Below are 16,054 nucleotides of genomic sequence, written 5' to 3'. Positions count from 1 at the left end.
AGGCCACACGACAAGCTCTTGACCAATAGGAATGGCTACACTGTCTTAGGTTATGAAATACATGTAATATGCCGTACAGTTTTTTACCATAAAGATTTTTCCTTGAAAAACGATCAATTGTTTACACACATACCACTGGTCACAAATGCATTCCACTGATGTCCTCAATTCTGTATTCTCAGAAATGAGTCTATGAACATGTAATTGCTTGCAAACATTTCACTGTCTCCTTAGTTTGCCTAGACTACCATCAGTTTGCCTAGACTACCATCAGTTTGCCTAGACTACCATCAGTGAGAGAATCCTCAGATTCTTTGGGTGATTCAGAGACACATTTCAGGTCAGGTTCACCTCAGGGGTGTGATAATAATATTACTCTCCTGGTTTAAAGCAAGGTTGCTGAGAGTAATGTAATACTGCCTAGCTTGAGGTCGAGTGATGAATTCATCGCTGTGGTAATGAACGGGATGAGAGAGTTGCCAGGGACAGCATTCCGTGGGATGCTGCTGAGTTGGTTCCAAACAAGGTGGAAAAGTGTCGAGTGTCAAAGCTCTGAAAGCATGCTAAGAGACTGGGGTACCGTTTGCTTTCACCTTTGAGGACAATGTGCATGTACTGCAAAGGATGAGGATACCTTATAGGCATTTAGAGCTCAAGAACTATGTGTTCTTGATCTTACGCTGGACTTGCATGGGGTCAAATTCATTTCAGTGTAGGATATGTACTGATACTTACTGCTCTTTCAAATGTTGTTAAGCTGATGTTTGTTCTTTGTTTTATCATATACATATTGGGACCGGTACTTGTTCAAACTTCGAATTTGTTTGTTTTTAAGCAGGTCATATGGGCTCATGTTTGTCTTCAAGATCTTGAGTTTAAATGCAGATACTGGTACTGATATGCTCAAAAAGAAGAAATGTTTAATGTGTAAGAGTCTGTCACAAATTGAAGGGGTTCATATAAGGCACATTCCGTCAAAATTTCAGTCCAGGAGAGTGATTCATGTTGAAATGGGAGCATTTTGAAAACATCGTTTTAGTACTGGAGAACAAACAAAGTCATGTCTCCACAATGATACACATTTCGGGGGGGTGGGCACCTCTGGTGTGTAAATGGATCTACATGTACACTGTACACCTGTTCACCTGTTCATGTACATGATGAAAAATATGATAAAAAGGGTCATATTTACATGCATTGGTTCATGTATGTACTTGTACACTGGTACGTGTACATGTATCTTATCACCGTGTTCTTTGTGTACATTGTGTAGATCCTTGAGTAGATACATATTATTGCCAACTGACCTGTTCAAAGTGGAGTAAAGAAGTGCATGCCCTTATATACATGTATCTGTGACAGTAAAAGGTGTTTAAAAATACCAGTAATATCTAATTGATAAAGTGATGATGGAGTTGTTAGCTGTTCAAAATTTCCTGCCTACGGCTATCATTGACTGGTAATAGTATGCAGGAATGTGTCTTACTACAACTGGCTTTGGGGGGGAGGCAGGGGGGAGGAGTCACACTGTGCCTTTAATAACTGGCATTCCATAGTTAAGATGAAGGAAGCATAGCTGAATGGAATACCTCCTCATGTCAAGTGTCATTAGGAGAAATTGCTCAGGATGATGTCACACAATGCAGTTCCTTGCAGATAAAGTTGCCCGTAGGCTTTGGTTAGGCTTCAGCGTACATGTTACTTCCAAAAGACAAATAAATAAGTTTTTGAAAATGAAATGACTTTTTTTTTTGTTACAAATGACTGATGTGACATTTGATGAGCATTATTTCAAGAAATTGATATTGGATGCAGAAACAATTGTCTAGCACTGAGGTTCTTAGCGATAAACTGCCAGGGACCAGTTATTATCAGCATGTGTCAAACAGGATTTTAGCTGGTAGCCTGTTTTTCACTAAGCAAAATGTTTCGCTGCACATGTACATGTACATGTAAGTACATGTAGTTAAGATATTTTTATCTATGTGTGGAATTGTGAGGAGTCCCACATGCAAAGATAGTTTCAAGTGAATACAAGTTCAAAGATTATTCAATTTGCCCTAAATATAACACTGATATACATGTACATATATGCATAAAAAGATGTACAAGATACGGTACATGTACCAGTAGGTTGTGGTACCTGCTGCTACATTATGTACATGTAAGACTCAGACCGGCCAGCTGACCCCAGCAGTCTTGACAGTCAAGTGGTTAAAACATCACTAGTTGGCAGGAGGTCGTGGGTTCGAGTCATAACTGAGTAAACTTGTGAATTTTATCACAGGATGTTGGATGTCTGCGTTAGGGCAAAACCAGTTATGAAATTATTAACATCTCCCCGATGCAAAGCACATCATCAAAGATTACTTTATTCAACTCCTGTTAATTTTGGATGCACATGATTTTTGTAAGGGAACATGCTCAGTTCCATCAAATTGAGTACATGGTGTGCATTCCATGTGTACATGTACATGTACCGGTATGTACATGATTCATAGATGTAAATGCATGTATTGTTGCCATAGGAACAGCAGATGCTGTTAGCAAGCATGTCAATCATTGTTGGCAGATGGTGGTACAGCGACTCTCTAATTACTTATACATAAGTTGGTAACATATACACTAAATAAAGATTGCTATTGACGTCAAAAGCATGAGTTGAAGTCCTCCATATCAGGCAAACTGAAAACCAAAGTCGTCAGGAACATGCAATAGAAGCCTGTTTTGATGCATCACACTACAGCTCTGTTTTTATTCGACTGTTTTTAGGGCGTTGGTATTTGTGATTCTGTTGTTAGTTACATGTACCGGTACACTGATTGTGTGCGGTACACGTACTATCTTTGGTACTGTACCATGGGTAATTCCAGAAATTAGGGGTCCAAAAGTGTGATATTTTTGTGTCTCTGTTACATCTGACCTTTGTTATTTGACATGGAAATATCACTGGAATTGATTTCAAACTATTACTATTTGTTTGGCAGGTAATTTGCATTAATTCATCACTCTTGGAAATTAGATGTGTTCTGAACTTACAAAATCATATGTGAGATGTTACAGGAACACGAAAAAAATGGACCCGTAATTTCGAGAATTACCCCCATACTACCAGTAGTAGCTTTCAACTTGTTTCAGTCTACATGTACATGTTGGCGTAAAGTTCTCCTGAAAGCCTTTTAAATGCAGATTCATTGTGTGGCATGTCCATCATCCATTCAAAAATGTACGTATGTATGATGTGTAACGCTCACTTACTTACATGTACATGTATCATGTACCATGTATCATGTACATGTACCATGCATCATGTACCATGTATCATGTACCATTGTGGGTGTGCAAAACTAAAGGCTGGTTCATATTGCAGGCGAATGCAATAGGAAAGTGAATTTGACGTCATGAAACATTGGTTGCAAATTTGCTTGTGCTGAAATGTGTTTAACTTTTACGCATTCAGAACACAAACACATGTTTTTCATCTGATATCATAAAGGTGAATTTTTGTTTGCTTTAGCCTGAAGTACATGTATGAACTGGCCATAATTAAAGGAGCTGATCTTGTACCTGTTTGTGTTTTGTTCCATCCAACACTCTTTGTACACCAACGTGTACACTCATACATGTACTAGTACTGTACATGTATGAGTGGGGGTTATTGTTGCAGTATGCTCATTTCCTGAGGCATTTTGACTAAAAGATATGTACATGTACATGTACACTAGACTGGCCAATTCCATTTGTTTAGTGGTCACACTTGGATCTACAAACAAGCCAATTATTCAAGCTGGATTGTAACTTCCACTCTGTGGCAAAGACCATCATTTTACTTTACTTTAGAGGAACCAGGAAATAGAAGTATTTTTATAAATTTTACTAAAAACCCTTGAAATTGCATCTTTGGGTTTCAATTAACCTTATTTGAAATTTTAGGTTTTCAATTTTAACCCATATTTTGATGCTTTTTTGGTTTTTATGCTAATGCATATTTGCGTATTCATGAGCAGAACTATGATGTCATCCAAGGCATTGAATCTCATTGTTGCACTGATTTGTGCACAGAAAAATTCTAGATTTTTTAACCATTGCTATGGCAGATTTCATTTTCTTGAAAATTGAACATGAAAACATGCAACCTGAACCATGTCTTCCTGGATTTACATCAAACTAAAAGTGCCCTCACTTGTCCAGAAATGCTTGGTCAATTTTTAATGTTCGAAAAAGTGCACTGCTCAGTTCACGTAACTCAAAAAAGATGTCAAACAGTCTTCATACATGGAAGAAGAGTACAAAGATACACAAAAAGTGATTCTAAGAAAAATTCATTTCCTGGATCCTATAAATAAAATTGTCAATATATTGTGGATATGTGTGCGGATGTCATGTGTGGATGCATTTGGTCAATGTCTGTTAATATCTACCGGTACCTGTATGACGTTGCTGAGTGTATAAAGCGTGCATGTGTCTGCATTCATTATTGTGAGTGCTGCATGTGAGTGCATTGCTCCTCAATCCACACATTATACTTGTCGGCCAATACATCTAGACTTGCTGTCCCCAATGCAATGCCTTGTGAATACACACCGGTAAAAAGCAAATGAATGCAACACAGTAGATGACATTTCTTTCCCTTTGTCAGAACAGACAATTTTCACACATCAGGCATATGCACTGTAACTCAGATTTAAATGTAGCGGTACATGTACAGGTGTATGTACATGTACATGTATGCAGTTCATGTAAATGGGTCTAGTCACATTTCCCCAATTTAAGTCGTTACCCATCTTTTGAATAAGGCCATGAATATTGTTCACTATACCGGTAAAGTTGTACATGCAGATATATGTAGCAATACGGTACCAGGACTGGTGAAAAACAAGATTTCTGTGCAACAAATGGGGATTTTTTTTTTGCCAAAACAGTTTGCTGCATGGAGGCTGCTAGCCAGAATGTTACGTAGAAAAAATTAGCCTTTTGTTTCTTTATGGTACTTTTATGCTTCAGGTATTTGATTGGGACATGTCCTTGAAGAACATTTCATGACTTCTGTAAGGTGACTCTGAGCAAAAAGCCAATTTCGTCCTTGGAAGTCTTCTCACAGCAAGCCAGTTCTGTTCCTGATAGCATGCTGTTTCTAAAGCTTCTCCCTGGCAAGCTTGTTGAATGACAGATTTTGTTTATTTCTGTAGTGCTTGTCAGGGCCATTCATCTACTCTGGAACTTGGAAGGGATTACCTGTCTGTGGTATTGGTGATCTCTGAAAGGATTGAATGGGTCTGGCTGAAAACAGATTAAATTTGCTTACATTCCTATTGGTCTGATGTTTACAACTCACAGTGTCTTGCCTTCATTATCAGTGCTTGTAATTCCATGAAAATTAACTTTTTGCCCAAGGCAAGGCAATGCCTCACCTGGTAACAGTACTGCATGTTTAGAACAGATCGGAGTTGCTTACATGTACAGTACAGTTGTAATACTTGCTGAAACATTACATGTGATAACTCCAATTACAATACCGCTAGTAAATCTCATTTAGACAAGTGTTCAGTGTTGCCTTTTGGTCAAATTGTGACTTGATGTAGAAAAATTCATCAGAAATTATCATACAGTAAAATAAGATATTTATATCTGGACATTGCCCCAAGTTGGCTTCAGAACAGTGACCTCAACTTGCCCAAATTTGGCAAAATGCCAACTTGGTGCATTACAGTACCGTATATTCGAAGCACCTACATTGTATTTAGCCCAATTTTTCTACTTCTTAATCTGCCACATTTAAATTACATGTACATGATGTACAGGGCCGGTGGTCGTGGTTTTTCTTGTTGGATATACATGCAATGTAGTGCATGTGGTAAGCCCTCTAGAATAAGCCAGCTTACCTGCTCAGAGAGAAGAATTCTACCATCAAAAGCAGTTGTACAAGGGTGCTCTGTAATCACTGTCAATCACTGTCATTTTCAACTGGCAAAAACGACAGTTAATGTACATTTGAAAACAAGGATCCTTGTTAATGTCATTCAACCACTGTCCAGCACCGGAGTTGGAGCATTATGTGGGCTTGAATGCACGACCAGTACATATTCATGTACCTATATGGATGGAACATGTCACATGCACCGGTGGTAAATGCAAACCTTTGGTCTTCTGTAAATGACTTTTCCCTAAATAATGTAACACAGTTGGTTAAAACTTTTGAATGTTGAAATTGAAAAAAAAAAATTCAGAAATTGTACAAATTCTTAAATTTCATTAGAAATATTTTTTAAATCCGCTTCCTTGAACATTACATATATGTACATGTACATGTGTACTGGTCATTGGTTACCTTCTATCTAAAATATTTTGATAGCCCATTCCTATGACAATGTATTCCTAATGTCTCAAATTTCAGCTTCCATCACATGCGCTCATGTGCACTGAGGAGAGTTGGTAACACTGAGAGGTTCTTTGCAGCCACTCACAGTAATGTTTTGTTGTTAATTGATACTTGGAGAGAAAGAAATTGACCATAAAGCTGTGGAGACTGAAAAATTTCATACTTGGGTAGAGGTTTAGAAATCCCAGAAGATTTCCGATGTCACACATGGTGCCAATTTCCCCTGGATAACAGAATGCTGCAGTAGATAACAGCGAGCAAGTATTAATTGCTAAAATGCACATGAAAAAGATGGTTGAGTTCGGGCGGCCTGTTCTTGACACAGAATTCTTGTTCTCGCGCTCGAACGGCGGGAACATGACTCAAGAACACTGTTCTCGGAACAGGATCACACACCACCTCCTCGTCAGGGTTTTACAGGAACACACGGAAAACTTGTGAGATTTTGATTTTTGAACAGCTGCAAAAAGTAGAGAGATGGCTTCCAAAGCCATAGACAATGGGAAGTTTTGCAAAATTAACATTAATTATTTTCCATAACACAGAAATGAATGTTCCTGTTTGTATAGAAAAGAATTCAGCCCATCCAAACATTAACTCTCAAAAAACGTAGCCTACATGGACGCCGCCATGTTGCATGTTGCTTGTCACTAACTGTCAGCGATAACCGGTTGTTTGTTCCCGGCATTCGAGCGGCTGACCCACGAATAACAAATCGAGCTGTTGGTGAACAAACGGGAACAAGCCGCCCGAACTCGGCCGATAAGTACAAAATCCTGTTATAGCACTTGACAAACAAAGGTTTCCAATGAACAATTTTAGTTAATAGATACTGGTCAGTATTTCACTATACATGTAATTTAGTAATTTCATAATATTTGATATGGTTTTCTGCCCACACTAATTTTTGGCTTTCTCTTTCTGCTTTCTGTAAACATCTGACAGAGTGACCTCATAATACATATATATAGGAGACTATCATCCTCATTCAACTTCACAGCACTACCCATGTACGTGTACAGCACATTCAAGACATTGACCGGAAATCTTGAACAAAATGTGCAGGTTGTTCTATTTGATCCATTTTCTTCATGTTTGTATAAATCAGCCATGTGGCTATCTTTTGAGATTATATGCCAAATTCATTCTCTCATCCCTAAGGGTTCACTGAAACATGACTGACTTAAAAAATTGATTTCTTTCTGGGCCCCCAGGTGCCTAGAGATTTTCTATTTGAATTGGTTGGTCTCATCTGTATCAAGAGTGCAAAAATGGTTTGGCATGTTAAACAAAGCAGAAAATAAGAAGACAGGCAATGTCACCTGGGAGCCAGTACTGAGGTGATAATCATGAGGTAATTACAGGTAGCCTCGTCCGACTATAGAGACTGAGATTTTCATCTGAGTTGAGTTGTCATTGCATTCAGTGTCAAATACCAATCATTGTACACTGGACTTGAGGTTTTGTGATATGATCTCTCAGATATGATCCTTTTTAAACCAGGGGAATGTTCACTTGTCTTCTTAAATCTGATAATTCTGATGTTTCTGCAACTTTCAGTGTCACTGCCCAGTATTATTTAGAATTGTTTGTGAAAGCTATTATCATCATTGAGCCTGAAACTCTGTGTGTGCTACATGTACATATATTGATAGCTACATATGTCAAGCTTCCACAGCAAATACATGTACTGTGCTAAATACTGGTATGTGCAGTGCAAATTACTTCTACCTGTGTATGCATTATGCATCAGTTCAGTTGCATTATTACGCCTAAACTTGTAAAACAGTTCGTCAAACAATAAACAACGAATACAAACTTGAGGTGCATACCGTACATTTCATACCCAAACGTTTGAATGACTCTTTCAGGCACCAATACCAAAGCCATGATGCCTCAGAGCACCAAGTTTGTGAATGACATTGAAGATAATTGTTGATCATTGTAAAAGATAGAGCAGTGAGTCAGGAGTTGGGAAATCAAGCGTGAGTCTCCATCGATCAATCAACACCCAGGAAGAAGAAAAACCCACTGTCTCCCTGACCGTACTTTTTATCAATCAATCGTGATACACTGAAGAAACAGGAATGTAGTGAAGTCGTATGGCTTCAGAAAGCTTTGCATGTAACTCCACAGGTGATATTCCAGATTATTCCTCCTAAATCAAGAACATACATGTCCAATTTATTGAAAGATACAGGATCAGTAGTAGTCTTGAGTTGTGCTCATTACCACGAAATCAGTGGAAGTGTGCACTGCATTGTGGGAAGAGGTCAACATGACCTAAACTGTAAATGTACCCAATTGCTTAATATTACACCTCGACTGTCTACTGGCTGTATCCCCTCCTCTGCTTGCTGAAATGTAGTATTTTTGTCTCTTCCCAATTATAAGAAGGGACCTGAGAGTAAGCAGGGCTTAAGTACAGACAGTGTCGGTAGGATGGATTGGATGAATAAATAGACCAGGAAAAAAAATTAAACTGACATTTGCATGGCATTTCCCTTACCGGTACATGTGGGCCTGCAGGCACTGTACAGTATTTAATTATACAACACACTCCATGATATTTGATCTTAAAATAGCCTCATCAACCTGGCATGCAGGTGTATTTCTACTGAGTCTCTGTAAGCAATCAGTAACACTGTGCCTCTGTGTGTAATATGCAAAGGGGGTGATGCACATGTATTGCCCTCTTCTGAAATATGATTGAGTTATTGAATTCCAACCTAGCCTGGCTACCATGGGCAGCATAAGCCATGATTCTGGGAATATAAAAGTAAAGACTGTGTAGCTTGGCCAATATAATTAGTCATACAGTACAGCAGAGATAATTTGAATGGAACAAATGGTGTTCTGTCATCCCATTACCTCATCATGTACAGCTTTATGCCATCCATCATGAGAAGGATTCCATGGAAACAAGGGATGAGGATAACTGATAGAAAAGTAGGAGTTACTATAAATGCAAAATTAGTTTCAAAGTGTGATGTTGCATGTACATTGTAATGCGCCTGGTGTGGTATTGGATATTTATGACTATTGTCTGCACTGGATGCCACTCTGCTCTAGAAGTGATAAATTATGAATATTGTAATGGTACACCAGGGTACATGTACATGCTGTCAAAAACGTTACTATGGTTTGGTACATGAACATATACATGCATGTACATTGTATATACCGTACATGTACATATGCATACATTGTATATACCGAACATGTACATGTACATACATTGTATATACCATACATGTACTGTACATGTGTACCTTACTTGTACCTTTGCTGTGGCAAAGTTACATTCCTACAGGGCAGCACTATTCTAAATCGCCTATCTGCCTGTTGAATGGAAATTAACTACCCAAGGAAGATAGTTCATTTATAAACTAGATTGAAATGTTTTAGAGCATTTCAATTTGTTATTTCACAAAAATATTGATTTTCAAGGCAGGAGGCATGTATACATGTAAGTTGTGGTACATGTACATGTACAATGTGAAGTTAGGGATTGCAGAAGTGCTTTACCATTTAATAGTACTTTTACTTCAACATGTTTATTTTGACTGTTTTTGGCAGTGAAATATTTGAGGGAGGTGACACCCTACTTCCGTCGTAGTACCGTCATTGGTGAAGTGGGGTGGGACACACCCTCCCCATATGTCATCAAGGAGCCTGGTGCCAACCCACAAGCTACTCGTAACAACTTCACCGAGATGCGCACCATCCCGCTCAAACTCTGCTATGTCACTTCCAACCTGACTGTCAATGATCCAGAGCGACGGACCATTGAGCTACATTCCCCAGATGGTCGTAGCTCCTGCATCCTGCGCTGCAAAGATGCCACCAGTGCCGGAGAGTGGTTCAGCGCCTTACAGGCTAATGTTTCATTGCTAACCATCCAGGCTATTGCAGAGGCCAATGACATCCTGAGAGCCACGCCTGGTAGCCGTGAGATCAAACACATGGGTTGGTTATGTGAGCAGGTACTAGTCAAAGAACTGGTAAATATGAGACACAGTGAAAAACAATCCTAATTGCTGTACATTAACATCTACTGGCCCATGGACAGGATATTAAGATTGTAAGGGAGGCATTAAACATGAGGGACAGGGAATAGTTTTTTCTATTATTTGAAAATTTCCTAAAACCAAGTATATGAAGCTGTAGATTGGGCTAGTTTTCATGGTTTCTGATCTAAATAAAGCGAAGCTAGGATGTGTGAATGTGCAGTGAGTGGTGTACAATAATTTCTTTCCGCTTTCAACCCTGATATTCATGGATATCTGTTTCAGGAACTTTTCTGAATTATCCCACATTTTGAACTTTAACTCTTCAAAGTGGACTTTGATAAATAGAAGTTAATCTTATTGAATTAGTGAAGGTTCACACTTTCCTGTACACTTCACAGACAAATACGGACTCAGGCGGGTCGGCATGGAAACCAGTCTTCGTCGCCATAACAGACAAAGACATCCTGATGTATGATAGCGTCCCTTTCACTAGAGAGGAATGGGGAAAGGCATTTCTGGTCCATGGACTTCTTGCAACAAGGTATAAATAAAACTTAGGGTAGAGGTCTCCTGAAACAATACCTTTTCAGAACTGCAGAGAAATTTGACGCAAGAACTGTGTGCTGCTTCAAACTCTTTGTCTTCTTTGTAGCCCCAGTGAAGTGGAATAAAAATGCCAAAACAACAGGAAGAGATAACGTGTCTTTAAAAATCAAAGCAAGAATGAGTGAAGTATTTTAATATTTATTGTATGAGCTAAGGACCCTAAGAGATGAATCTTAACCTCTATAAAACTACAAATGCAGCTGAGAGTCTTTTGAGAGAACAAGGAAATTCTGTTGGAGTTGAGACAGGAAAGCCAGAGAGATCTGATGTATAATTTTCATTCAAGAAATAGGATTTGACAAACCTGATCCACATGATGCACCATGCTCACATGTCAGGAAAAAAGTTACTGAGTGCTTTCATGGGACAAATGGCTGTTGACAAATAGAGTTTATTCATGAATTATGCATCATTTGTATTGTTGCATGGTAGAATGACAGAAATCAACCTTCCGTGTCCTTAAATCTTACGACAAGATCTCCTCAAGATCTCTCCATTATTATTTAGAAATGAATTTGTTTTGTTTCATCAGGACTATCATGTCTCGGTCCCAGCATTCTGAAGATTAGACTCGGTCTGTCACTGAGCAGGGACAGGTTTACTCTTATCTGATTGATTAGCAAAGAAAGCCTATGGTGATGATAGGATAAAGCCACATGCATTCGTTGATTTTATATTCTATGCCTGGAGCATTCAGATATAATCAAGCATATTGCCCAATCTTCAAGGGGAGTTTGATGGCCAGACTTGAACAGGTCATTTGGATTACCATTATTTTTGTGGAAAAAAATTGTGACAGTTGCATACATCTATCCGTTGATCATATATATGGTGGGGAAAGCATTTTCAAATGCATCTGTGTTCCCCCAAAATCACAACTGGTACAAACACTCCACCCATTATTAAACATTTTTGCTACAAAATTTGGAGCCATTTTTATTCAAGTAAAAACATAGCACTGATGAACAACCAATCAAAGTATTACTCTGTCCTCGTGCCCTTGTGCCGTGTACGATGTTTGTACATTCACGCTGATCAAAAACTAAAATAGGCAACATGCCAAAATCGTTGCCATTAGAATTACGAAAGATTTCAAGCATGGTGTAAGCATCCTTGTTGATTGGTATATCTTGAATGGATGACATCTCCGCCAGAAAAACTGCTGCAATTCTTGTGTGAAGTGGAGTGTTCTGAGCATGTGTGTGATAATCATCAGAACCCTGATTGATACACTGAGTGCCAAGCTGGCCTACATTCTTTACTGTCTGTTACTGACAGATTGGCCAGCTTACAATACCCATGTTCCCCTAGTAAGTTGAAATGGATCCCCTTAAAGACTCAATGCTCATTGTGTGGGAATTCTTTGATGCCCAAGCTGTGTGTCAGAAATGTGATCTGTTGGAATCAGTGAAACCTTCTTTTCCAAGGGAACAAATTCAATTCCCATCAGGAGTAGAAAGAAACAGAATGTAAGAGTAGAGGGAAACCAGAGCACAAAGCTGTTCAGTATGTTTAGAAACTGCATTTGAATCATTTGAAGTTGGCTAAGTACATGGACATGTACATCAGCGTTGCCATTTATACACGTAGTTCCTGTTTCATTTTGTCCTCGTCTTGTCAAAATAGATTCCAGTCTACTGTAGAAAATGGAGGAAAATGGAAGAAAAATAACAAAATAGCTTTAAACTGAAATTGAGTTGAGCTTGTGTTCAGTTCATGAAGGGTATCAGTCTGATATTCTACTTCTTGCTGTTTTTCAAACATATACCGGTATAAAGTTTATTTTTCTAGTTACTTAAGGCCTGAATGTTGAACATATTAACCCAAAATCATCTTTGATTAGCACAGCAGTACACTGTATTATTATTATTCTTGTTGTGTTATCCAGTAAGCATGCAGGTTGAACAAACAAAATACACCTACTTCTACAGATATTCAAAGTTTCTTTTTAAGATTTACTCCGGTACCAAGGTGATGTGCAATAAGCAATAGTTCCTCATGATTACAGGCTGTGATCAGAATGGAACATACATGGAAATGTATCTTTACTTTATGTACCAGATACATGTATGTACTTCGATTGAATCTTGAAGTGGTGTGTGCCCCCCGGTCTGATACATGTTGTCTACCTGAGGTCTCACCATTTATACAGATCCGTTGGTTTACTAATCAGTTGTCTGTGGACAGGAAGTCAGTAGACTGATAGATAGCAGTATTTTTAATTGATTCATTTCACATGCTAAAGGAAGATGGTTTTTATCTGTCATTTTGCAACATATGTGCTGGAAAACAAAGTCCATTTTGCAGGGACTACTTTGGAGAATCACCGTAGAAAGAGACTTGAAATGCATTATGCTTTATTATAAGTGTTGAATATTTGCATTGATTGAACCATGATTTACCTTATGTACATGTATGTAAGCAATTGTTCAACTAAGTCTAAGCTCCAATTAATCCTAGCCATTTTATTAATGTTCAACTAAGTCTAAGCTCCAATTAATCCTAGCCATTTTATTAATGTTCAACTAAGTCTAAGCTCCATTTAACCCTAACCATTTTTAGGTTGTCCTTTATCAGCATAGCCCACAGAATCCATCAACAGTTACCATGTGTCTTAGCTTGCTTAAGTTTTCAACAACTATAATAATTTTTCTGGAGTGCAAAAAAACCCCAAATGTCCTGGAACTCCAACAAAAATGAAGACATTGTTTTCATGTTTGGCATTCCAAAAACAAAGTGTGGCAGAAATTTGAAGATGTTTAATAATCCGATGCAATGGCATCGTTTGTCATCAGTATGTCAGCTTTGTTATTCTCTTTACAGCTCTAGCTGTTGAGAGAGGAGATTTTTTAGGGAGCTTGGAGTTACCTGAGCTCCTTGTTGAATAATAATTCTTCATCGTCTTTCCCTGCATTTTGTCTTTTTACTATTTTCATGGAATCTTCTTATGTTTGGAAGCTTATCTCATGTTGATTATTGTTCTGTCACTCTTGGAGATAAGCAGTTTTTGAAATTTTTCCCTTGATACCGGCATTTGCAATATTTGTTTCAAAATGTTGGAAATACTGGTATGAGGTGTATTGATATTTAAATTTACATTAAAAGAAAGAGCAAAGACCCAAGGATTTTTTTTACTGTATGTTGCTCGTCTGAGTAGAGGCGTATATCCGTGTAGAGTTGCGAGATAAGTATCACCATTGTTGGTTAACAAACTGGCATGCGTATGCACCAGTGCACACAGACAGTTGGTATACAATAACTGCACGCTCTACTTTACACATAATGAACAGTCATTTTGTTTCCAGTATCAGCGGCAGGTGCTACTCTCTCAATACACAATTCTGGTTTGAGTGGACAACAGCGCCCTCATGGGTCGTGCATGGACCAGATAGATTACTTTTATGAATTCAGTCCCAGTTGAGTCTGAAGTTTCTCATATTCGGTGCCATATTTGAATGACACCTGTTGTGAGTCTTGGTCACAAGTTTTTCTTGCATTGATTGACTGATTTTGATTGGATTTTGATTTGTCTGTGATTTAGACTCTTGTACTCAGGGAGCCCTAAAGGTCTTGGTCCACGTCATCAGGTAGAGCTGACCTTTGGCACACGAACAGGAACTCGAAATGGAATTGAGGCACATCTCTTCAGGGTAGACACGAGAAGGGACCTAGGGGCCTGGACACGATATCTTGTTCAGGGATCCCACAATGCAGCTGTGCTGGTCAAAGAAATTGTTTGTCGTAAGTTAACAATCACTTCGTCATATTTTTTTTGGAGGGAGAGGAGAGGGATTAGCCAATTTGACGTGACAAATGGAGGCGTGTAATTTAGGAATTGCTGGCCTACTGTAACTTTCAGACAGACTTATTTCCCTTTAAAAGTGTCCTTGTAATGCATTCAAAATTGAAATTTCAGGTCCTTTAATGTCAGCTTATTTAAGGTACAGCTTTGATGGACAATGAGTATGTGTAAGTTTCCAAACTGAAACTCAAACACTGCATAAGATTTCTGACAGCAAAAGAATGTTTGTGAATAATACATCTTGATAAAAAGATGTACAAGATGGGATCTGAAACATGTTCTTTTTATTGTGTACGTGTATGAGTGAAGTAAAATTTGTCTGTTTAAAGTGTTGGGAAATAGATTTTGAATTGCTTGATTGTACTGAACTTTACAGTCCATTTTCAGTTATCCATTTGATTGAACGTGAGAATGTATCCTAGGTGCTGAATGCAGGCGTAATTCAAAGCACGACTCAGCAACTTTTGATCTGAAGTCCAAATCCTGGAATGTTGTTTTTTAGTCAGAATAGTTTTCAGCTGAAACTTCATCAGATTTGTTCTTTGGCACCCTTCTTAAGATTTCAGTAATTTTGTAGCTTCAAAGGAACATAAGGGAGCATTTCATAATTGTTGAAGGCGGTATTTACTGCGGTATCGCTGTTTTTTTAGTGGCACCGCACTAGTTACCTGAAAGGGCTTAATGATGGTACCGCAAAAATACAGTGGTACAGCAGTAAATACCCCCCTTTGTAATTATGAAACGTTCCCCAATGCACAAATGACAAACGATTGAATGTACCTTTGAAGTTAATCCAGAGTACGGCTAAATTGCTTCTTAAAATGCAGATGTCGTTAAAAGTCTCTTCTTTTCCCCACAATTCATTAGCTGTCACATGGCAAGGCAAAGAGACCAAACTCACTATCCATTACGAGAATGGATTCACGCTTACTGCCAATCCTCAGGAGGGCCAGAACAATAGTAGTAAAACTGAGCTGTGCTGGTCCTACCCTTATGAGAAGCTCCGCTACTCGTCTGATGATGGCAAAAGACTTTTGTGGCTTGATTTTGGAGCAGGAGAGGGCGAATTTGTAAGTGCAGATGACTGTCAGCCAAAGTTGGAGGAAATATGTGGATTTTCTCCAAAATCCAGGAAAAAAAAGACTAAAAATGCTATTGATTTTAAAGTACGGAATTGACAAGCATTTCAAATTCAAATATTAAATGAAGTAGAGAAAGCTAAAGTGATGCACTTTTAATCAGTCATCTCAATTC

At 38.4% G+C, this 16,054-nt stretch overlaps 1 protein-coding gene across 2 annotated transcripts in view; it reads left to right on the top strand.

Annotated features, from left to right (window-relative positions):
• Nucleotides 1–16,054, top strand: part of LOC110980125 (beta-1-syntrophin-like) — a 31,293-nt gene that overhangs the window by 8,787 nt on the left and 6,452 nt on the right. Inside the window, exons 2-5 of one of the 2 annotated variants that reach the window (XM_022236481.2) lie at nt 9,959–10,365; nt 10,791–10,933; nt 14,540–14,739; nt 15,668–15,870. In XM_022236481.2, coding sequence (XP_022092173.1) covers nt 9,959–10,365; nt 10,791–10,933; nt 14,540–14,739; nt 15,668–15,870 — 953 coding nt within the window. Of the gene's footprint in view, nt 1–9,958; nt 10,384–10,790; nt 10,934–14,539; nt 14,740–15,667; nt 15,871–16,054 lie in introns of both variants that reach the window. The other variant, XM_022236480.2, reaches the window with a different exon arrangement.

The sequence above is a fragment of the Acanthaster planci genome, linkage group LG06 (genome assembly GCF_054643075.1).
Source record: "Acanthaster planci isolate LZ-2023a linkage group LG06, COTS_SCS, whole genome shotgun sequence".
Classification (NCBI taxonomy): Eukaryota; Metazoa; Echinodermata; class Asteroidea; order Valvatida; family Acanthasteridae; genus Acanthaster; species Acanthaster planci.
Note: the sequence above shows the minus strand (reverse complement) of the source record. Positions and strands in the feature narration are given on the sequence as shown.